Below are 25,668 nucleotides of genomic sequence, written 5' to 3' on the forward strand. Positions count from 1 at the left end.
CAGCCACCTATCTAAAACCTTGTGATGTAATGTGATGCTCAACCCTAATAGTTTCACTCTCAAGCTATTGACAGACAGTAGAATTTAGCCTTGAACTCTAATATTATCACCAGTTCTCACTTAAATATAAGTCCCCTTTCTGCTGGAACTCTTCTTCCAGCAGGTGTTTGCATAGTTGAGAGAACAAATATATATCAAACGCTTTAATCTTAGGTATACACACACAGCTTCATTTCTCTCTGTCATACAGCAGGTGGCAGTCATTTCAGTGCTATTCTCACTGTGAGTCTGCGAACCTCTTGCTGAGTCCCTCTGTCTCTAATGCTGAGTGGGAACAAGGGACCGGAGCAGGTGCAGAGATGAAAGATGAGTTCAGCTGTCTGAGCATGCTGGATGGCTGCACATTAAACTGTCCTTTTCTGTGATCTCAAAGCTTTTTCTTCATTTGTCATATACACTAATCTTTTTTAAGCAAATGTTTTTGCTACCACAAATGTACACCAGGCATTACATTACAATTTTACAGTGTTGATTGATAAAGTCATAGAGGTATCGTGTGACTTGAGGTCAATTTAGAAAGGAAGCAAAAATACAAAGAGAGAAAAGGCTGGAGGGTAGTGTAGAGATTGGCTTTAGATATAAATCTGGAGTTAAGAAGAGGTGCTGACATCGTTGCCCTCTACTAGTACAAGTGGAAGTGCATGTTTAGCACAGAGAAATGGTGTCACGGACCAAACCTATAAATTACTTCATGTTAAAACTCATACCATTCTGCACTTTGATCTCAGAGGATCGCTGAGCTTCATCCCAAATAATAAAGTGACTCACCCAAGGTTCACTGGATAAATAGAAATAGAATTAGTGGGTAGTGGTGAGAAGGTCACATCCATGCACTTGTTTATGCTGTTGATAAGGATTCAGGTAATGTACATGACATCATAAAACTGCTCCACATGAATGTTATCTAATAAAACAGAGCTGTAGGTCAGTATTGTCACAGTGTCTGTAATACCACAAAACTGAATAAGAAGTAAAAGCTAGTCATAGTGCAAGAGGGGGCATCTGTGGCAAGGAAAAACTCCATGGAAGGAAGAGACTTTGAGAGGAGCCAGGAGGGGAACCTATTCTCATTTGGGTGACCTCTGAATTGTGATTGTAAACAATGAAACATACATACACAAGTTGAAGTTCTAAACATTCATCTTTTTTTTGTTTCTGTCTTTTTCCTGCACAGGCTTACAGGGAACCTGAAGCCTATCCCAGGTGACTCGATGCACAAGGCAGGGGACACAGTGCCAATCCATTGTAGGACACATTCACAAACGATAAAAAAATGTATGCCAAGCAGCCTACAACACGTGCCTGAGGACTAGGGGAGGAAACTGGAGTACCCAAAGAAAATCCCCGAAGCATGGGGAAATCATGCAAACTCAACTACAAAGTTACACCCACTCTAAACATTATATATTTTATTATCGACATAGAGGTATACCATATACTGTAGATATATATAACAACTAGTTAACAAATTAGTTTAGTGCCATTAAAGATCTCAAGCTTCTGGCTGTGTGTTTGATGTTCTTACTGGTTCTCTAACTAGGTGGCGAAGTGTGCTGATGCGTGTGTCTCCCTCTGGCAGCTACTGTATATGGGTGATTCTCCAGCCATGGACACAATCTTACTGGCACTCCTGGCATTCCTGACACTGTCATGCTATTCTCAGAGCCCTCTTCTCATCCCTGTCCAACACAAAATCCAGCCAACAAAATCCACTATCTCCGGGTAAGGGAAGGGCAGAAGGTCAAGCTCCAGCTTGCAAAGAACAGGCCAAACCGCCGAGATCTGTATATGTATTTACTAAGACCTGTAACTATGAAAGGATAAAACAGACATAATGCAAAATCCTCTAACCAGGAGTCACTGAAACCGGTAATGTGTAATTTCTTTTATGTCGTTATATAAAAACCAAGTCATTTTGTGTTAGCTAAACATGCAATCTGTGTTTGATGTTCATCTGTACTTGTACACATTTTTACGAAATACATATTCATCCTCCTTTTCTCATATCCCTGACTCAGTGACACCAGTCTGACCTCAACCTTTAATCCATACTTTGACATATCCTAGCCTGCTACGTACACAGTCAAACAAGTACAAAGCATGTGACTGCTCATGTAGCTTCAGGGAACGGAAAGGTTATTGGACTGGCTGACGTTCTGTGGCCTCTGAACTCAGATAAGTCACAGTGCATGACCACTCTTATGACACCTCCGCTGTATATATTTACACACAGTTTATTCATTTAAGCACTTGAGTATTTCATTGCTAAGATTAAGGTTAGGTTTAGATGGTTAGGTGTAGACATAGAATTAAGTAGATATAGTAATATTTTTATATCTTGCTGAATACCACATGTGCCAATAAGGAAGAAATGTCTCACTTTTTTAACTTTGTGTGAAGGCTTTTGGCAGGAAAACTGCTCCCCAAAACCCTCCTTTCCTTGAAACCTGACTTTGTGTGTGAAACTTAAAGTCAAATGAGCACAATGGAAGAGATGACATCATGGGTACAGTGTTTTTCTGCTGATTTGGCACAATTCTTTGGTATTAAGAAACTTCGGTTCAGAAGTGTGCAAGTGTGTGATGTGTAATGAAAGAAAGTAGGCTATAAGAGTAAAAGTCTGACAGGCGAGGAATACATGAACGTATAACTGGAATACAAGTCAGCTGATCTGCCCTGAAATAAGAACACTCAACAAAACCATATGGAACAGACAGAACTGTACATAACTATACATAGACAGTGGAAACATGTGCATTATATATTATATATCTAGTATTTATTATGTAACAGCAAAGTGAGGGTCTGTGCCATGTTAATAATCTAATTATCAAAATATTTGCCAATTGGCCTTGAATAAGGTGAATATTAGTGTCTGTGTGTGTGTGTGTGTGTGTGTGTGTGTGTGTGTGTGTGTGTGTGTGTGTGTGTGTGTGTGTGTGTGTGTGTGTGTGTAATAAATGGTGCCAGGGTTAAATCCTCCAGCCAAAAGCTGTTGTAATGCAATTGATTTATGGAGAACAAAACTGGTCACATTTTCCACTCTCTCTCTCTCTCTCTCTCTCTCTCTCTCTCTCTCTCTCTCTCTCTCTCTGTCACTCTCTCACTCTCTCCTGTCTAAGCACTTGGCACATTTTAGCCTCACAAACCCAGAACCTCTTGGAACTGAAGAACTCAACATTAGCACCAAGATACGATTCGTTTTATTATTTATTTATTATTTATTTAATTATTATTTATTTATTATTATTATTATTATTTTAGAATTTATTATTATTTTAAATATTAAAATTGAGATGATAACACTGACAGGGTATAAGTTTAGTGACTATGTACATTACCCCTGACAGGCAAGAGTGTATTTGAGATTATAATTTTAGGATATGTTTTTTAACTGAAACTACAATAACCAGCTGGAGGTCACTCATTTTTGGAGAAGGTGGATGGATACGCTCCAAAGCACACAGTATTTAGTGTTTCTGTACATTTATGTGCAATTTCATATAGCACACATGCTCTTTTATTATACGGATTTATGTTGCATGACTCAAATCTATAATTCATCATAATTTGCAGAGCAACCAACATGCATGTTTTAACTTGCTACTTTCAAATTCTACTTTCAAATTCTTACTTCAGAGAGCCTCATGGTGTACGCATTTACCACACACACATACATAAGCACACACACACACACACACACACACACACACACACACACACACACACACACACACACACACACACATACACATACACAAATTCTAATAATGTTCAACACGTGACAAACCGAATAGTGCTTTTGCTAAGTAGGTCATTAAAGCTAGTTATGTGCCCAGAAATCAAGTGCAAGCTGGTAATTGAGTCAAGAGCACAAGCTTTTAATGGAATGGTCACTAGAGCACTACATTGTATTCATGAAGGACACCTATAGATAGATATATACAATCGGAGAAAATAATAACCACTTGTTATTGTTAAAATTTCCAGCCATTTACTTTATCCACCAATAAAAATGGACCACCTTAGGAGTACCATTAAAGTGCTAAGAATACTCCACTACTTAAATAAAACCTTCCACAACAGTCCTACTGTAGTCCACTTCCATGGATGGACTTGATAGAGGTGGGCTTTTAAACTGTGTATAGCAAACAATATAGTCAAATCTATCCATAATAAATATATTAGGTTAAATGGCAAATTAATCTTTAGTTCAATGTACGGTAATATGTATAGGTGAAGATTTGCTATTAATACAAAGTGACAGGCTGTCCAGAGTTCAAGGACTGGCTGAATTATAGGGCAGGGCAGTTTCCCCATAATTAAAAACCCCACTGCTGTCTGCAGTGTAATAGGGACTGAAAAGCCTAAATACGTCTGTTTATTCATCGTGTTTCTGGCCCTAATCTAAGCAAACCCACTTTTGAAGAGCAAGCTATCTTAAAAATATTTAAATTATTAACATCCTTAAATTTGACATTATAGTCTATTTTTTAGCAGAAAAATAAACATACATTCACTGCTAAGTCTACAGTTCAATCAGGTCAGAAAGCAGATTCTGACTGTTTAGAAAATGCAAAAAACAGTCTGTGTCTGTATGTTTCTTTTGGTAAATGCTAAGGTGAGCCTAGTCTAAACTCCAGCTGCAGACCCATCTTTACAGCTGTTTCACTGTGGGCAATACCAACCAATTCAGCAGTTTATCTGGAAAGGAAGCCATTAAAGTCGTCTCTTAGGCCTCATATCATTGCTATAATTTCCATCTTAGGGGAAAAAAAGAAGCATATGTATTATTGCTCTACATTCTTTGCTCAGATTAAGAAAGCAGCAGGATCTTGTGGTGTGATGATTAACAATCTAACACTAATCTGTAATATTTTTCAAACAGTAGGAGCACTCTGAATTGACTTAGTGGTTGCCAGCCTGTAGAGCTGGATTTGGGCCAGAACACATGAAAACATGCCACAAAATGCCATGAAAGTCCACACAAAACTATATTTTGTATAACTCTGACTAATTTTGTACTTTTTAATCTCAGATGATCTTATATTAAAAAATAAGGGTTTGCTACCTTAAATTATCTTCTAAAGCAAGGCCATAGAAGAAGACCAGAGCAAAGGGTGAGATGTGTGAAGAATTCCTCAGGGTTTCTCTTGGGAAACAATGTAAAATGGGTCACTCACACTGACCTAATAAGATTGTTGCTGTTTCACTCTGTCTTAAAATTCAAGTTCCCAATTTTGGAAACAAACTGACATCCAAATATCTGGCTGCAATATGTTCAGGAAACACCTCAGTGGATGAGTTTAACAAACACAGAAAAGTCCATCATTACACTGAGAGACATTTCAAAGTTTTATACAAGAGACTGTATAAAGTCGGTGTTAGATCTCAGATGAAAACTGTCTTGGCGCTCTTTTCCTTTGTCTAAGACAGATATATAAAGCTGCTTACTTTCAGCACGTGATTTGTATTACAGCCTGAAGACTTGAGTTCTGACATTAGAAGATTCATCAGAAGTAAGAAAAAAACAAAAAAACCCTTTCCCATAAGGCTATTTCAGATCTCTCAGCTATTAATCCTACTCGTTTTTCCAGTTATTGAGCATATGCATGTCTTTCTACTTTCCAAAGCTGTTTCCCACATTTCCAAGGGAGCGTCACTATCAGTCCTGTGGCGTCAGGCAATCTGGGAAAAGGGCTTCATTCCAGGAAGAGACACCAGGCCTGCTATATCTCAATCTGCCATTAGAAGACTACGGGTGCTGGAGGGAAATGTAGACCCAGTACAAGTTTCTGACATTGCTTAGTTACTTGGTTACATATAAACCTACAGTGATTCATACTGGAAATGGATAACACCAGCTGAAGATCAGCATGTGTGCGTGTGTGTGTGTGTGTGTGTGTGTGTGTGTGTGTGTGTGTGTGTGTGTGTGTGTCTGTGTGTGTGTGTGTGTGTGTGTGTGTGTGTGTGTGTGTGTGTGTGTGTGTGTGTGTGTGTGTGTGTGTGTGTGTGTGCACCATACCAGAGCAGGTTGCTGGCGTCAGGTGCCTGCGTGCTCTGGGGGGCTTCCCTGTGCTCAGCTAAACACAGCAACCACACAGGCTAATAATACTCTGGCAACTACACAAGCCTATCCTGTTTCTCAGAACAGGGATCTGTTCCACTGTCACCTTCGCACACAATACCTCCTCTTAGACCATGCTCATAATTAACCTCACACACACACACACACACACACACACACACACACACACACACACACACACACACACACACACACACACACACACACGGTACACTGCAAATTCATATATATCTCTTCATTCATCAAGGTGGCAAATATGATCCTAAAACAAGAATACGCAAATTCCACCATCACCTTTCTTATCCAATCACTTATCCTCTCTTATCTTTTATCCTCAAACCAAAATATTTAAAAATTTTATTTTTTGGGGGTATGTATACAATCAAACAAGCAGAAAATGCTTCATCAGCCAATATAAACCAATATAAGTATCACCAGCAATTACAGCAAACTATAAATATTTCAAATAACAAATACTGTACTCTCAAACAGGAAGTGTGAATTTTGGTGTTTGTTTACTATCTTTGTGTAGATTAACTAAGGATTTGTTCATTTGCTCTGAATGGAAACAAGATCACCAACTTGTACTTAATTATTAAGTATTTTAATGAAATCATGAAATAATCAGACTTCAGGAAAATGTAAGCTATATTTCTAAAAATTCTAAAAATAAATAAATAAATAAAAACAGTTCATATTCCATGCAGGTGAGTTTCAGTTTATGATGATGATCTTACACAGCTTTTTTAAAGGGCACCTCTGACACAGACACATTAAAATATATGTAATCCCTTTTTCTGTGTACGCTTTTCCTCCAAACTTGGACGACATCTTCTTACTTGAAGGTAGATTGGGGTGTGTCATTTGCAAGCATAATAAAAGACCAGTGAGTCCACACAGTTGATTCATTATATGTGTTCAAACTACAGCTTGTTTTGACGCTGCATGGCAGTTTCATTAATCAAATACTGACTCGTTTATATCCATTCTGTGTGCTGAAATTTGTGCTGCTCAAAACTTTGATGAATAGGGGCCTTAGTGTGCACAAAATCACACATCCACACACATGTAACTTTTACTCACATATCTGCAAACAAATATTCTGCACTTGCGTGCACACACACACACACACACACACACACACACACACACACACACACACACACACACACACACACACACACACCTGTCCTTCTCTCTACCTCAACCTCCATCTCTCATGCCTCTGGGCTGCTCATCAGTCCTCTCCTTTCAGTTCCCTCCCACGATTCCCTCTTCCATATTTATCTTTGTTTCCCCGTTCTCTCTCTCTCTCTCTCTCTCTCTCTCTCTCTCTCTCTCTCTCTCTCTCTCTCTCTCTCTCTCTCTCTCTCTCTCTCTCTCTCTCTCTCCCATTCTCAGTACACATTGTCCCCTAACCTAAGATCTTTTCTTCTTCATCCTTCCAATTTATTGTACAGTTCCTCTCTTTTCCTAAATCCAATATCTTCTCACAAATTAAGCATGATTTTTCTCCTTTGTTAACCTCTCTGATCTAAGTGCATAGAACAGTGACTGACCTACTAAGCATGTGTTAGATGCTCGGGGCTACGGACAGTTCTATAAATGTGTCGGTGTTTAGCTGTCACTTAATCGTGCAGAACAAACACCTTTTCAGCAACTAAAGTGTGTCATTATTCACCACCTCTTTGTCTATAAGCAGCTCCTATAGTGATAAATTCTAATGGCATTGTGAGAGACTTTTTAACATCAAACGCTCCTCTCTCTGCATGAATCTCTTTGTGCCCCACAGTGACACGTCAACATGCAGGGGGGATGATGGGTAGTCACTTCTCTGGAGCATTAATTGGGCGATGAGGCATGCTGGTGATATACTCTGCCAGAGAAGGACAGAAAGCGATAGGCAGGGAGTGTGTGTGAGAGAAGGCACCGTGTAGTGAATACAGAGGTGAAAAACTGTCATGCTGCAAAACTCGGCAATGGATGACAGTTGTCACAGACGCGCCATTAAAAAACATTTCCTTAACATTTCCTTAACAGAAAATCATATACATACATATATATATATATATATATATATATATATATATATATATATATATATATATATATACATACATATATATATATATATATGGTTCATTTGTGTTTGCTTAAGGAAAAAATGTCTATTCCATTTATTACATGCAATGCCTTCAACATTTACAGAGCAATTATTCATACACTCGTTTAAACTAAATCTTCTGTCAAGTTGGCGAATACGTTACACCTGTTTCCTTAAATTACAAAGATGGTAAAATATAAAAAAATTCGACATGATGAATAAGGGAGGTGTTGAAATGTTAATTTGATGTATTATGAGAAAAGCAAAAAACAAATTAGAAAACAAAGATTTTTCTTCTGTTATGTGTGCAGTAGTAAACAGAAACCATGCTCACCTTTGTAAGACAGATACACTCTGGGGGTCGGGCGGAGGTTGCCATGACAACTGTGCGCGCACACACTCAATAAGAGGAGGATGAGTGGGAGGAGGGCCCGGGTCGTCTCCATGGAAATGACAGCAGAGTTAACCTTCCGAGACCTGCAAGGTGGCATGAGAGAAGTTCAGGAAAAGTTGCTGGCAAAACACACTATACAACAGACGTGCAGAGTTTTTGAGTTTGTTCCAGTAAGTTTCCATAAATCAACAAGCATCATTAAGCAGGAGCTGTTTAGTAAAAAAAAAAAAAAAAAAGCTTCCACTCTTTAACTAGAAAGTTAAACACCCTCATAACAGCAGTGAACCAAATTATAGGCCATGGCTCGGTCAGCACACATGTGACACTGGGCCTCTCCCTCCTGTCATACGAAGAGGTTGTAAATGTAACACAATAAAGGAAACAAAGCCTTTTAAAGGGGTGTGTTAGCTATATAATGCCTGACATCTTCCCAGAGAGCCAAGTTTTGCCTTAACACGAAACTTCATTCCTTGTTTTACAAGCGTCATAGCAGAAAATTTAAGAGACTTCAGTGAGAAAAAAAAGATGTTTCTTAAAATTAATACTAAAACCATGCTATAAAAATTGTTTGGGTCTTCATGTTTTTCTTACCCATGACTCTTGAACCCATCCCTCCACAGTATGAGCAGTAACAAAGCTCTTAATTTAGTGGGAAAGGGTAGCAGACCCTTCTGCCAAAGGGACACGCTCCCATGAGAGATTATATAAGGATGCACTTCAAATTGAAAGGGCTCTTAGATTCCGCAGCCAGAGCAAATCCCTGTAAAACTGCCTTGCTTTAAATCTTAAACTCTCAGTCTCAGCCAGCGGGTGACCACAAACACAGGGGGCCTCTGTGGCTTCTTTCTCTGTGGTCATATTGCAAGAGAGAGCAAAGACAATGGAGCACATATCTGTGTTTCGAGGTATGTGTGCTAATGATGAAGTTAACCTCTGGAGTTGTCTCTGGGTCCACACTCAGTCTCATAACTACATAACTTTCATATTAGTTTCCTTGTACTGAATAATTCAGAGCTTACTCAACAAAATGGTTTAAGCTGAATAAGTGAACAAGCTAGGAATTTAATGCTTGAAAGAAAATTTGCATGCGGAATGTAAAGTGCTGAAACAGCCCTAAGCCAAACGCATATTTCTGTTACATTAATACATGAAAAGAACCCATGACACTGGAACAATGTCTTATTTTGTTTGGGTTAAGTGGAATAATAATCAATGAATTTGATGTGGAGTCCATGTATAAAGAAGGGTGCTTATATCATCTCAAAAACATTTATGATATGAGATAATAAATAATGCAGTTGAAGAACTGCAGTTTTTACCGCCATGAGAAACAAAAACAAAAAAAGACATTTGGAGAGCTTTTAAGATTCCTTTCTATAAATAAATAAACAAAGCTGCTATTCCAGACTGACTGGAAGGAGAAAGATGTGTGGAAATAGTTTTCTTTTTATCCAGCACATAATACAGGGATGATGCTTATGTATATGACACTATAGACTTCGCCCCAAAGTAGAAGTGTTTTTATTATAGGTACTAAGCCACAAATTTCCCATGCCTATGGTCACTACAGAACTGGAAACTTTGTGCTAAACATAAACGTGTCCATCCTGTATCCTTGATTCATGCGGTGAAAAAGTAAGGTGTGTTCTGTGTGGCCTACAGAATACCTATCTTTAAAAATCTGCACATGTCTACTCACTAATTATGAGCCACAAGTGGCAGCGAATGTGTCATTATCTGTGTGTGTGTTGTGTGATTGTGTTTGTGTGTAATGAGACCACACCTGGACACACACTAAGAATGAAGAGGCGTACAGAATGTCGAGCAAACAGAACTCTCAAAATAGATTAAGGTCTAAGAATCCAAGATATCCATGAAAAAAACAAAAAACAACAACAACAAAAAAAAAGACCACCACAACACAATTAACATGTTCTGCATTCATCTTGTTATGTGTTATATTCAGGATAGAAGACTGTGCAGTTTTAAAAATAAGAACTAAAATATGGAGCAAGAGATGAATTAAAGGAAATGTCCATATATTTTCCTCATATCAAAAACATGATAAAACATGATTTCTGAGACTTCAAGGAATCTAACAGCAGCAGATCCTTATCTGCTCGGGCAATGCTTTGCCCCTGCAAAGTGCCACTAAATCACCCATGCGTGGTGAGCAAACATGAGGGTGTTTGTTGATGTGATGGCTGTGTTTCAGGGTCAGCATGCAATGAAGTCCTGCTTGTTGGCAAAAAAAAACCTGGACAAAGGTTGAAGGTAGTCTAGTTAGCGCAAGTCAGTCTTGTGATAAGGAATGCAACGTCCTCAGACAAAAGATCCACTGACAAATGAATGGTTTAAAGGCTCTTCTGAGTAGAAGTCTGAGAAAGGAGACAACAGCAGTGACAGCATTTTTCATGAGCTCGTTTTTCAAAAGAATGTGTATTTAATGTTAATAGTGCTCGCTTATCACACAAAAAGATCGGTAAGATGAGAACCATCTGTCTCAGTAATGCACACTGATAAATGACTCAAAGCTGAAGCTTGGAAAGACTCCCCATGCATTAAGTGAGGATAAAGGCACCAAGACTACTATAGCTAGTTCTGAGCTAGAAACATTACACCTCAAAAGCCTACAATCCTACACAGGTAAATCAGAAGGTAATCTGGCCTGGCTATTGAAGGGCAACTAATCCAAGCTTACTAATTAAAATAAAGCTTAATACAGCTTGTATTTTTTGTCCGATCAATTTTCTTACCTATAAACAGGACAGTAAAATCTAGTGTGTCCTGATCCGAATGTGTGGTGTTTTCCTAGCATCATCTGTGGAGTGGTGAATATTAATGAATACACATTGTAATATTAATGAATACACAATTAATGTGGTACACATTGTGTTGCGGCTTGCCTCATTTATCAATCTAGATACAAACAAAATCATTCACACAAGCATTTAGACAATATATTTGGTATTTATGAAAATCCAGTCATTTTGGGAAAATGTTTGTATTCTATGAGACCTTCTTTTGTAAATTTACATATAAGAAGACTCTCTTAGTGGGAGGCATACATACAGTATACAAAGTATACTTGGCATGAGCCACATTATTTCTATATACAGATTGCACTGTTAAGTTTAAATTCAAATTCAAATTGTATTTATCACATACATAAAACATACACAACAACATGTAGTGAAATGTGTTTTATTTTACTGACCCTTACTGAAGTTAAGTTTAAGTATAAGTATAAGGGAAAAAAGGGTCCAAAGAAGAGATACTGTACATACATTGAAACCTTTATATTTCATATGAATGATGTGAAAGAAACCAATATTAAACAAGTATGATAAATACAGACACTAGCTGTTTGTTCAATTAGAACAAAATAAATGACCTATAAAATTAGTGTTGCAAATTTTTAAATTTTATATGAAATTTATTCATATTAATGAACATTATGGAAACTTTTGTAAATCTGGAACGAATGTTTGCTTCAGTTTAATGGCCTTCAAAACCATTTACATACAACTAAAAGTCTATTTACATCAAGTGGCCATTTTATGAGTTTAATCTAACACATTGTTGCGCTTTGTATGAATAAAATGACTGTAGCCCATCTGTTGCTCTGCAGTTTGTCAGCTCCCTCTACACTCTCCAGCTAACGTAATCATTTGCTATGATACAAATCACATAGAAGTACATAGAAAAATATGACCCAGAGGTTCTATAATCTCTGCTCAAGGTGTACAAACAAGGGAGTCTATTAAAACTATCTTGAAGTGTACACAGTATTTCGTTGCCTGTCCCCCATCCATAGAGTATTTGTTCAGAAGTGGTTTTGTTGTATTCCCTGTCTATGCAGCAATCATAGAGTTATCAGAGCTAACAGTGAAGATAGAAATTTGGCAGTATATGATTTTGCTCTATGTTATGTTATTTTATTTATGCACACAATTTTTAGACAAGTGGCACAATAAAATCCGACAGAAAGCAATCATTGCCCACAATCATCATCATGGCAAGCCACAAAACCAGCACAGAACAGAGAGATACCATAGGATGAACAGTGGGGATGATAAATCATTTTAATAGGAAAACCTGTAGACCATTTCTCAAGTAAATTGTCCAGTCAACCAATCATGTGGCAGCAATGCAAGAAATAAATGTCAAGAGCTTCAGTTAATATTCATAAAACATCAGAATGAGGGAAATGTAACTGCAATGATTTTAAGAGAAACAGATAAAGGCTTTATTATTGCCACACTTTACACACAGCACATGTCTTTTCTTTGCATATCACAGCTTTTTTTGGAGGTTGGGGTCAGAGCACACAGTCAGTCCTTGTACGGCACCCCTGGAACAGGGAGCATTGATGGCCTTGCTCAGGGGCCCAACAGTGGCAGCTTGGTGTCGCTGAGACACCTAAAACCCGATCTTCTGATTACCAACCTGTAGCCTTAACCACTCAAAAATATTTAAAAAATCTGTTGGCTAAACTTTTGGGATCATCACAAAGATTAAACAAACAAAAAACATCCAGTAAGATGCAGTTATGTAAGCAGAAATGCCTTGCTGGTCAGAGAGATAAGAGAAGAGCAGCCAGACTGGGTGGAGTTTACAGGAAGACAGATCATTCAAATAATGATTTTTTTTGTGGTGAGTAGAAGAGTATCACAGAACATATATGTCACACCTTGAGGATTAACAGGAATCTGAGGCTATAATGGGCACACACTCAACAAAACTATATAGCTTAAAATTGGAAAAAAAATTGTCTAAGCTTTTTCCAATCTTGCCTTTCATTAAATTGCCTTTCAGGCTTTAAACAGTAAATCACATTACAGGTGCAAATTGTATCTGTTTACATAGACACCATGTTTTCTTTTTTGCCTTTAGTTGGAAAAACACAAAGTGCATATTCATTAAGCCAGACAATCAAACCACACAGGGCATTTTTTACTCAAATGAAAGACTTAATCCTTAATAGATCCAGTTAGCAAATCCGCTTCCACATTTTTGTGGGGGTTTATCGACTTGTATGTGTTACGCAGACAAACCACATGGTATTTAATCTATAGTAAATCTGAAAGGCCAAAGATTCACTTATCACCAAAATGGTAAATCCTGCCACTCTTCACAAGCTAGTCTCTAAAAAAGATCCTGAAAGTAGAGAAGTAGAAAAATACAACATTTGTTCTTCGATGTGAAGTGAAAATATTGTTTTGATTGGAACAAATGCCTGATCACTGAGCAAGCTGTTCTCATAAAATTAACAGAGAATCCAGAAACTCTACAGTGCTTTATTCTGCAAAAGTAGCCCTGCAGTTCTTCTTAGCAAAGGTCAAAGGGCTCAACGATGAATGACCAGACTTAAGCATGCATGCCAACAAAACAAAAGAAAAAAAGACTTTACTGAGAAGATATATATATATATAACTTATTTACAATAATGAACTACATTTATTTGTTCTGTACTTTTTAAGACATGGTTAGACTTCCATGTGTCACTATACAAAGTTGAGTGTCTTTGTTACTCATAGCTATAAAACATCCTGGACGGTCCTCTTAACCAAAGCTTTTTTCCTGGCAAGAGAAATAGACGCATGGGAAAAGAGTTATAACAAACAAGTCCCTGAAGCTGTTTGCTCCCTCATACAGTAACTGGTACATGTACAGTACAATATAGTACAGTGACAGAACACTACTTTCAATATGGCTTATTTAACAGAGCAATGTAATTAGCTGCAGATTTATACAAACGATGTCTATTGTAATGTTAGAGTATTTCTCTTAGCAAAGAAATACTCCTGTGGACAATGCTGGAATAAAACCTCAAGGAACAAGGAACAACAGTGACAGCAAACAAGAACAATGCCTAAGGTTTTAACTGTAGCAGTAAAATGACCTATCTATAACATTGGTCCATAAGTTCCCATAGGTTTTCTTCTGAGTTTATATTGACCATGAATTGACTGCTGCATATGGAGTGCATAATTTCATACTCAGACAGAAAAGAGAGTCAACGGACAAGATGTGCTTCCAAGATGCCTGGACAAACATACCAGCAGATTTCCTTGTGGGGAAAAAAATGAAAATTGGGTACCTACAGTATAAACACCACCCACTTTAACTTTCCACATTTTGCAGTGCAAGAACCTGGAATTGAAATGTCCTTAATTGGTATTAACATTTGAAGGTTAAAAGAACAAATCTCTATATGTTTCTATCAGCTTGGCACATCTGCATCCTAATTTTTTTGCCCATTCTTCTTAGCAAACTGTACAAGCTACTGCTGGCAAACATCAATTTTTCCATAGATTCTCAGTCATTTAGAGGTCCAAGCTAACACATTTAAGGTCCTTTTTTTAACCGCTCTAGTGCAGCTATAGAGGAAACCTGTTGCCTGGTTAAAAGATCCTCTGAAACATGCTCTGTATTTTGCTCCTTCCATTTGTTCTTATCCCTGACCAGTTTCCCAGTCTCTGCTAACCCAACATGATGCTACCAGCACCATGCTTCTGTGCAAAAATTGTGTTCTCAGAATGATGAGCAGAGACTTTGTGCCAAGGCCAAATGGTTTAGTTTTGGTCTCATCAGACCAGATAATCCACTCAAGCCTCCAATATGCCTTTTGGGGTAAACCCCATGTTTTTTCTTCAATAAACCCCAGCTCTGTGGAATGCTATGTCTGCCATGTGAGCAACTTCACCCATGAACTCTCGGCTGCTTCTAACTAATCCCATCTTTGGTGATATTTGGTGTACATCTTCCTCTAGGCAGAATTTGCCAAAAATCTGTAGATTTTTTAAAATGATTTTTTAAAAATTTTTCCTTCCTCCCTCCATTACAATAGGCTATTTTATGAGATTCATGACATAAAAGTTCATTTCAGTTCCAGGTTGTAACACTGAAAATGTGGAATACTTTTGGAAGTGAACTGACAATTATAAATGCAGTTTTTAAAGTATGGTCGTACCATTTTTTGCTGTTATTTAAATTTTCTTCACAGATTTTCCAAAAAGTCTTTAAGACCCTTAAGAAACTGTTCTATCTTTAATACATAATCTATAATACAATATATATAATATATCATATAGATAACAGGAAGCCTGAAAGTAAGATGCTGACAGATGTTTTAAGCTTCAGAGACATAAAGAAAAGCTTGCCTAACATTATAAATCTGATAATAAATATTATATAAAACAATAAATAAAAAGGTTTCTGCATTTGTGCTAAAATGAAGGTCTTTAACAGGAACAAAATTGTTAATAGCAGCTTGGAATAGTTATGTTTTTAACGTATAAATACTTCCTATATCCATGGTTGAGTCCATTGTAATGGATGAGGGAATCATGGCCCCCTTCCAAGACTGTTTGACAACTGCACTGGACTTTGTGGTATTACATTAAAGCAAGGCAATGTGCTGAATTTGCAGTCCCTTGCTAAGCTTCTCCACCTTAAATGACAGACTTGCCAGCTCTCTTCTAAAGCCTACTAAACACCAGTGCTCTTGTGTAGCACATGTTGATGTGACCAATACTCTTAGAAATATTATTTTCTCCTCAATTCCTCAAGGCTGCTGCTGATATGACACTAAACAACCTGAAACAACAGCATCAAAACATAGGCCAAAGCAAAGAATGTGTAATAAAGCTCAACAGCAGTATGAGAGTACATAAAACAATTGCATTTACTGTCTCAGAAGAGCTTGAACCTAGTCATTTTCCAAGTCCAAGAATAACTGGGCTACATCTTCATACTGCACGATGAAACCTGATCAAAAGAAGATCTCAAGTGAACAGTTGTTTCAGGAATTATAATGCAGGTGCCTCTGCTTTCAAAGGGGATAAGAACATGGCACGCCTGGCAGCACAGTAAAACTGGGGCTCTTGCATCATCTAGCACTTATGTACTCCATCATACACCCCCTAGCCCCACACACATAGACACACACACATACTAGCTCTGCCATTCCCTGTATATAATCCCCATCCCTCTCTCAGTAGAGCCTGATCTCTCAAACCTCTTATGTTGTAATACTCCAAATCAAGATAGAGAGCATTAGTAGGACTTTACTCAGGGGAGGGATCTCTACGCATCACATTCCAACACCTCTTTTGATGGGCCTCACTCTTTTCATTTACACGATAAACAGTGGATTCCTTAACCATTATCCAGCACTTGTAACAGGCTCACCTATTCATAGCTCACAGCTGTTTTCCAACATCAGGTTGCTTTATGAGTGAGCACAATTTTTGTCATGTTTGCTTTGGTATTTTCCAGGATTAAGCACAGTGAGTTATGAGTTATGACGTGAGCTACAGCCAGACATTTGTTTGCTGCTAAGCAGCCCACTACTGGCTGCTTGAAAATTTTACACAGCTTAAGTAGAAGAAAACTTTTTGACACATGGCTAATTATCACATGCAAATGCAGAATAATCGAATTGATACCTTATCTAGTGAAGTACTTCCCTGAACTCACAATGGTCTATAAACAAGTCTTAAAAGTGCTTGTATTAGTCTCTTTAATATGACTACATGGCTTTACTTTTCTTTGCCTTTTCATCCATTTCAGTAAAGAGAATAGACTCACTGGCTGTCCATGTGCTTTGAAATGGATTATAGTAGGCCTTTGGTTGGCAAAGGCTCAAGAATCCTCAGAATGGAGGCTTAATACCCCCCCTGGGCTGACAGCTGCAGGGATAAACCACCCTTGCTCACTGTCATTGACGCCCCTGTGTTGTGCCATTCCCCGTAAAAGTGGCACCAGTATTAGGAGGGGAGGGTAAGCGAGAGATCGAGGTGAACATTCTAAAGTCTTGTCAGGTGCTTCTGCTTTTCAAGTGCACGCTGAAACCTTTCTGATTTCAGCATTTAAGAAAAAATGTAAAAATTAATCATTAAACATGGAAAGTGGTACCATTTCCATGAAAATTGATTTAAGTAGCAAATGCGCTATTTTTTTTACTAAGAAAATCCTAGAAGGAATGTGACATTGTGTTTAACTTCTTACTTAACTACTTGGACCTCCTTTTCTTAACAACTCCTTCAAAGGGACTCCATTGATCCACTGCTTCAAAGATACACAAAAATACATAAAGGTTGAATATTTAAAAAGCTGTATGATATTAATAATTAATATGAAGTAGTCAGCATAAAGAGCTACACAACCACAAAGACTGTCAGTGAATAATCAGCCCAGTTCAAGGTGAAAAAGTGACAAAGTGATAGCATGAACAGAGCAGAATTCATTTTCTTAAAAGGTGATAGATGAGGCAGGATTTGACATGATACCGTACTTATTAGTAAAGTAGCACCCTGCCACCTCTGCTGAGGTATCACTAAATTATCACTTGTTCCCTCACTTTCCCCTCCTCTCAATAGAACCCCCCACCCCCCAATAGTCATGTCTGGCCCATGACTGACCCCTAGAATCTCTCATGACAACCGTGTCTGGGGGATTGTTGTATTTGTGGAGAGCAACAAGGCTGTGTATGACTAACTCTGTATATATTTATGCATGTGCATGTGTTTGCATATGTGTTGAGACAAGGAGAATCCTGGCAACTGCCTGGAAGCAGAGCCATTAATGACAAATGGGAGGCTGAGAGTGTGTTTGAAGCAATGAATAAAACCCTGGAGAGTAGATAAATAAGTTTCAGAAAAAGAAAATCCATCTGATTTCAGATGAAGGAGGTTGAAAGTGTAATATCTCAGCTCAAGGTCTGTTAGTCCTATTAAACGAGAACAGATTAGAATATTTGTTGTAGATATATTCATTTGACTTTTTCAGTTTCTGGAACTATTACCAGAAAAGATGCTGTTAAAAAAAGCAGGTGTTTTATATAATTGGTCTAAACATGTTAGGAGAATGCGTCTCGGAATAATGACAGTCTACAAATTTAATATCAGAAAGGCTCATAAAATCTGAGTGAACGTGCAGAACAAAGGCAGAATAGAGCAAATTGCTTGAGGTTAAACAGTTGTGCAGGTATTCAGCTATAAATATTACTGGTTGTGTCTTTAAAAAATATATTGTATGATAACTCAAGGAATATCTATAAACCTCATAAAAGCTTGCAAAGTAGTTGCTTAGTGTAACCTACTACACCTAATTTCTAATTATTTGTACTTTACACACATAATGTATAATAGTCTCAGGTCGGTGTATTTTGCTTCTGATAAAAAAACAAAACAAAACAAAAAATGTTTAAAAAATGCACAGTACATAATGGCTTCCAACAGAAATGGGGAAATTAGCTTTAGCTTTAAAACCAAGGTAACATCACCCCAAAATCAATGAAATACAGCTAGCTTAGACTGCCGATGACTGACAGAATAAATATTTCACAAAGCTTGTTAGTGATCTCACAACATGCACTGGTGAGCTTGCCCAGAGAGCAAAAGTCTTGAGAACAAGATGCCTCTGTATTGATTTTTTACCCACTTTTTCTTCAACCTTGAGTTTAGCTATATTAATAATTGATGAGGCAACATTCTGCCTGGCTCTCTGGATTCCACAAAATTTATGCACTTGTGAGTTGGTTTTATGATTAATTTCAATATACTGTAGTCAATATGCTGGTGCAAATTTTACAATGACCTAAAAAAGATACTATGATCGGCAAACAGTAAAAACAAGGATCCACGTTGATATGTATAGTAACCGGACATTACTTGATTTCTCCCTAGTTTAACAGTTTATTTATAAAGTTAGACATCTAATACCATAGACAGGTAGACATAAAAAAACACACACACACATCCAAAAATGAGGATGGGTATCAGTAGCTGAAAGTGAAAGTGATGCAACACAGCATACACAATGTACACACTCTGTCTCTCTCTTTCTCTCTTTCTAAAAAACAACAACAAAAAACTTCAGACTTACACTATATTCACCTTCCTAGATAGGCTACAAAGGTATAAAAGGTGCATGATTGAAACCTCCTTAGTACTGAGTTCAAGAGTTATATTAACATTAACAGTATTTGGAGGGGAAGTAAAAATAGAAATAGCCAAATAAATATTCTAGCATATCTTTGATCTGAATTATTCTATTTAATTCTATCTCTAATTGAAGACAATATTTACCGGCAACAATAATATCATATTATGGTATATAGTTTTGTTTTTATATTTGCAGGACATCATCATTATAATCACAAAACAAAGATAAAAAAAACAAAACCTGTATTAAAACAGTGCATATGAAGTCATTCTTAGTATTTTGAATGAATTGTTAAAAGGGAAAAAGACCCTTAGGATAAAGACAAAAGCTGATGTGGAGACTTAATGATATGCCTAAATAAATAAATAAATAAATAAATAAATAAATAAATAAATAAATAAATAAATAAATAAATGCTTTCACTAAGAACATGTCATACAGCGACGATAAAGGCAAAGCCTAGAAAAGTAGTCTGGAATCTAGTGACAATCTAAAGCAGTGAAGATAATCAGAATCTCAATGGGTTTAAGATGCAACTCGAACATGCGTAATCGATATTTTCAGCTCTTTATTCACTCTTTAACTACAACTGGGGGGGGGGCATTTCTGCAGAATGGGATTACATACGTTCAGAATAATTTCGTTTATTAGAAATGTGTACTGCTATTGAACATCAATAAGAAGAGACTCACTTCACTACAGGTAACTCCGGCGGCTGAGGCGCTTGTGTTAGCTGTTACATTCCGCGGCGTCGGACGCATCTATCCATAAATCCCACCACGTACAAAACACTCAAAAACTACCAAACGCGTCGTGTTTCTGTCCATTTGACGGAGGCTGCTCGGCGTTTCTTTTGTACGAGTTACCAAAGTTTTCCTGCCGTCAAAAAACGTCTGCTCAGACCAGAACCCACCCCGAGAATGAGTCTACACCAGGCGCAAAACTCTTGTCACCACTCCATCCACATACAGTAAAGCCTTCCTTAAAGTCCGAAGTGAAAAAGTGTATGAAGAGGAAAAGAGGTGGCAGGTGCTCGTTGTGTGGGTTGTGTGGGTTGTCCTGCTACCTCAGTGTTAAAATCCACCCAGCCGTGTTAAGCAGTTAACCACATCCATGCCAGAGAGAGAGAGAGAGAGAGAGAGAGAGAGAGAGAGAGAGAGAGAGAGAGAGAGAGAGAGAGAGAGAGAGAGAGAGAGAGAGCAGTCCCTCTGTAGTCATGTGTGCTCTCACACATTTTGGCCTTTAATGGAAAATCATTCATTAAATCCAAGAGAGTCAATACTAATTTAGGGGCCTCTGAAAGGTTAATATGCACAATAGGTCACAGACCTGAACAGGATTTATTCTCCTGAACAGTTTTCCTCGATTTTCTACTCAGGAGCCTTGGATTCACCAGCACTCCATTTATGGTATTATTATTATTCATTCATTCAGTCATAATCTGTAAGCACTTCATCCTGGTCAATGTCATGGAGGCTCCTGAGTTTTTCCAGGAACACTGGGAGTGAGGCATGAATACACCCTAGAGAGGATGCCAGTCCATTTCAGGGCACCATGAACACACCTACAGTACACATGTAGGAGAAATTTTCAGCAGCCAGGTGCACAATGTTAGTGAAAGAAAACCAAAGAACTATATCTGAGCCATATTCACATACACCTGGGTATTAGGTCTAACATTCTTTGCAGAAGAGATTTGATCCCCCAAGTCCCTTTTAGTTTATCATTTGTGTGTGTGTGTGTGTGTGTGTGTGTGTGTGTGTGTGTGTGTGTGTGTGTGTGTGTGTGTGTGTGTGTGTGTGTGTGTGTGTGTGTGTGTGTGTGTGTGTGTGTGTGTGTGTGTGTGTGTGTAAAATATTTTTACAACTAGACCACAAATCTAGTCTTGAAGTTCTGCATTAGTTAACACAGATTGAACTAGACAGAATAAATCATCACAGAACTATTGTGAGACTGAGGTCTAGTTTGCCCCATGAATCTTGTTTCCCCTCATTCAAAGAGCAGAGAAGCAGCATTGCTTTAATGCAATTTCATCCTGCCAGTCTGCTGACTGCATTATAAAGTTTGAAAGAGCAGTTCTCCAGGGCTAGCCTCCAGGGCCAGACTTGGGCCCCACTGGTTTAGGACATCACAGTGGGGAGTAATGTGAGAATAGAAACACTTATTAAACATAACCCCTCATTTTGGGGGTTGGGGGCATAAGTGATTGGGGTGGCACAGTGCCTCAGCGGGTAGTGATGCCAGCAAGGTCCCTGTCTTGATAATGAGATTGTGTTAGAGCCTCGTTTCTCTGTGGACATTTACATGTTTTCTGAGCTCTATGGTTTTATCCCACCTTCCAAAAAATGGCAGTATGTGGACTGCTACTAAAATCCTCTTGGCTGACACTGAGTGTGTGACTAGTGCCTTGAGGCAGACTGGGTTACTGCAGATAAATGAATCGATAAGGGGAAACACAATATGAAATAAAATTGTCAGTACTTTGGTATTAAGCTGTTATTCCTTGCCATAGCTCCATGAAACATGTGACTCATAAACATCATTATATTTTCCATGATGCTCTGCCATTGCAGCTTTTTCTTCTTCTTTTTAACTTCTTTTGCCTTCTGTACTTGCTGCCCTTGAGAATTTTCATTTGCAAAAAATGTGTATTGACTCAAAACATCAGATTTGACACTGAACACGTGAATGAGATCTGAATAAGTTAGGACTGTCAAAACAACTGGTCATGTGTTAAATTGTGCCATTAGGGCATAATATGTAACCATGTCAAGATTTTCGAAAGCATCAAGTGATATGTGTAATAAGTACAACATCAAACTTCAGGACTTTCAGCAAAGTACCTTCAGGGCTTTCTATAAGAAATATTAATACACACTCGGCTCTGTTAGTTTGAATGGTTTGTTCTTCATCTAGTCTCATTCTATAGAAATCTAGTATTAGTTATGTCTATGCATTTGTTTTAATGCCTTCTATGCATACAAATACTGTAAGTGTTATTTTATATACAATAAAGGGCCTAATGCTAACTGTATGAGAATTATCAAAAGTACATGACTAAAGTATATGATTTGAGACTCAATTCAGCCTTCATCTCAGGCACTTGAGAATTAAAAATCAGACACGGAAAGAATGAATTAACAACATTTACAAGATGTATGAAGTTTGGATGTGTTTGTCCATTGTACAGTGAGATGTTACTTTTAATCAATAAAGTGAAGTGTTGTACACCAGATCATTAATATTCTAACTTACAGATGAATCTTCATCTCACCTATCCAAAACACTTTGTCCCTGAAGGCTTTTCTGTGTGTGTCCCTTTAAGCAAACTGCAACTTGCGTTTTAAGTCCTTGATGCATCCCAGTGTTTTATAACAGTACATTCTAGTGCATTTACTCATATATGGTTTGTCTTTAATTAAATTTTGTGGCATTTTGGGGTGTGTTGTGTTGCTGCTCTTACTGGTGGAGTTATTTTATAATACTGTAGTCTGCAGTTCATTTTTGACTGTTTAATGTTGTGGCTTTTAGGCTCATGATGGTTTACTGAATTAACATTTATTTATTTTTATTTTTTTTAATGTTCATTGGTTAATAACAAACATGCAATACTTGCTGTACTACAAACAGTCCAATTACATATGTTTTACAATGAATATAAGAGTACTGTATTAGAACACAATGATCCTATCTGTATCAGTTTGTTTCATATTTCATTTATCCATATATTACATATTTGTCTGCAAAGAAACCATTATCTGTTTATTCATAATAATGCATTTGTATTCAGTTACATTCTTACTGTAAATGTATGTGTAGATCATAGTTTTATTTTGTTCAGATTTTCAGAGAAGGTTTTGGTGTCACTGGTTTCAACAACAACAAAAAAAACCTCTTTGAATTGTTTTTCACCTTGGTGCCATTAGAGAGTTATGCAGCTCTGAGTACTTCTAAAGTGCGTGTTGAAACACTTTAAAGAGCAGAATTTTTTCTTCACTCCAAGAAACTTTTCACTTGAAATGCAAAAGACTTCAAATTTTAGAGTCAAAGTACAACAATCTCTTGTTTCTTTAAAACTACTTAAAACAGCTTGTGTATAAACTCATATAAGGTTTAACAGTATATTAGCTCATTACACATTTAAGGACATTATGTTATTCTTTTTTTATTAAAATACAAACTTCAAATATTAATTTCAAGCATGTTTTTTCTTTTATTACCAAATTATTGTAAAGGTGAAAGGAGTTAAAGATAATATTGTATCATTTAGACATTCTCAAGCATCGTTTAGAATACATGCATCAATCAGTCTTGTCTTTATCACATACCCAAAGAGTAGGCTATTGGTCAAACACTCCTGTGTGTGAATGAGAGTGATGCTAAGAGAGTGACAAGGACCTAAAACTACTCAACAGCAGTGAATGAGCCATTATTGTGTTCTATGCATCAGTGAGAAAAAGCGTCACGAGAATTCCTGGGATTCCGTGAAGTCCATCCTGGTGGCGCACAGCAAGTGAAGCGGGGTGACCAGGAGAGGGATTAAAAACAGCATTCACATCAGGGCACACTCACATTCCCCTCCTGTGTGAGTGTGTGTGTGTACTGGGCCTGTCTGTTCCCAAAACAAACCGGGTGTCTCTACACAGCTCTTTGTTTGGAGGTCACTGTGTTCCCCAGCTCCGCCTGAGAGGCGTCACCCTTCAATCAATCACAAGCCGTTCACTTTAGACTCTTCATTCTGTTTTAGCATAACTATAGATACTCTGCATTTCATTGACACACGCTGTGGGGGTCCTCTACCTGCTATGACAGTCATGTAGCTGACCTAGTGTACCCACAAAGGAGACAGTGTTTTGTGGTTTATTTGTTGCTTGCTGAAAGAAACTTCTGTCGGTTAGGGTGATGGTGATGTGTCTAAGGTTGGCTATTGCGAGGCCTAGACATGACACTAGACATGACACTACTTAGCAGTGTATGATATTATAGTCAGGTTCTGGACATCAGCCAATCTCAGTGAGGATGAATTTTGTGGCATCTCAGACCATAAACCATAAAGTGGTCACCTATTTGGCCATCGTCCATCGTTGGATTTTTATACACTGCATAGATGCTGATTTATCCCCTTAACTAATGTTTATTTTCTTCTTTAAATATTTCCATCTTTCCATTGACACTTTTTGTTTTCCACTTTTTGTTTGTTCATTTCACTGACCTAAGCTTTAAATTTTTTTTAAAGAGTTCATCATTGGGATGCAATTTAGCTTGTCCTTTTTCAGAAATTAATATATATATGTGCATAAAGCCATTCAGAAAATCTAATGCAGCAATATAATTTGTTATTAGTTAATAATTTACTGTAAATTATTCAATCCAATTTGGTCAGGACTGTCTGTTCATATCTATCACTGAAAATAAAGAAAAATGAATGAGAGAACATTTTGCTTTTTCAGGAAATCTGGATTATGGAACTTGTTTAACATGTGACAGAATATTGCAAGGATCTTATATGGGTGAAAGTGTTCAGTTCATGGAGTAGAGTGAATGTTATAGGACACCACAAAAATGTACATTGTCCATAAGCTATTATAGTGGACATTTCAAGCATGAGATCTAAATTGGATTCACACTTTAATGCAGTTTTATAGTGATTGTATATACTGAATGTTTTTAAATGTAAAAATGTATTTATCTTTAATAAGGAGGTACGTTATATAAATGTAATAGCAGTGGGACACAAATGACACCTCAGATGAGGCATCATAAAAAAGTGTAATGCTTTAATTCTTTCTTGATTCTTCTTTAAATCTGGTTCTTTATTCAGTCATTTCATATACAATAATAAACTGGCACATGAAGGCACATCATATGTTGGGTTCTTGATGTCCTTGTAAGATTATACATCTGTCCCCAAACTAGATGTTTTACAGTATGAGTCTTTTGTCTGCTCCATTACCAAATAAAGTGTGAACGTCACTGAGAAATAAAGTCTCACGGCAACAATTCATACATAAATTTTCCCCATTGTCAGGGTTTTTTTTTTACTTGCTGTTAAAGAGCAGGAAAACTGGT

The 25,668-nt window shown here is 37.5% G+C and overlaps 1 protein-coding gene across 2 annotated transcripts in view; it reads right to left on the bottom strand.

Annotated features, from left to right (window-relative positions):
- sema3gb (sema domain, immunoglobulin domain (Ig), short basic domain, secreted, (semaphorin) 3Gb) overlaps positions 1-20,717 on the bottom strand; it is a 30,934-nt gene extending 10,217 nt beyond the window's left edge. Inside the window, exons 1-2 of one of the 2 annotated variants that reach the window (XM_027167192.2) lie at positions 20,292-20,717; positions 8,587-8,729 (exon numbers count right to left, since the gene is read on the bottom strand). In XM_027167192.2, coding sequence (XP_027022993.1) covers positions 8,587-8,698 — 112 coding nt within the window. In that variant the 5' untranslated portion in view covers positions 8,699-8,729; positions 20,292-20,717. The remainder of the gene's footprint in view (positions 1-8,586; positions 8,730-20,291) is intronic. The other variant, XM_027167191.2, reaches the window with a different exon arrangement.
- Positions 20,718-25,668: the final 4,951 nt, after the last annotated feature.

Source organism: Tachysurus fulvidraco, chromosome 14 (genome assembly GCF_022655615.1).
Source record: "Tachysurus fulvidraco isolate hzauxx_2018 chromosome 14, HZAU_PFXX_2.0, whole genome shotgun sequence".
In the NCBI taxonomy this organism is placed as follows: Eukaryota; Metazoa; Chordata; class Actinopteri; order Siluriformes; family Bagridae; genus Tachysurus; species Tachysurus fulvidraco.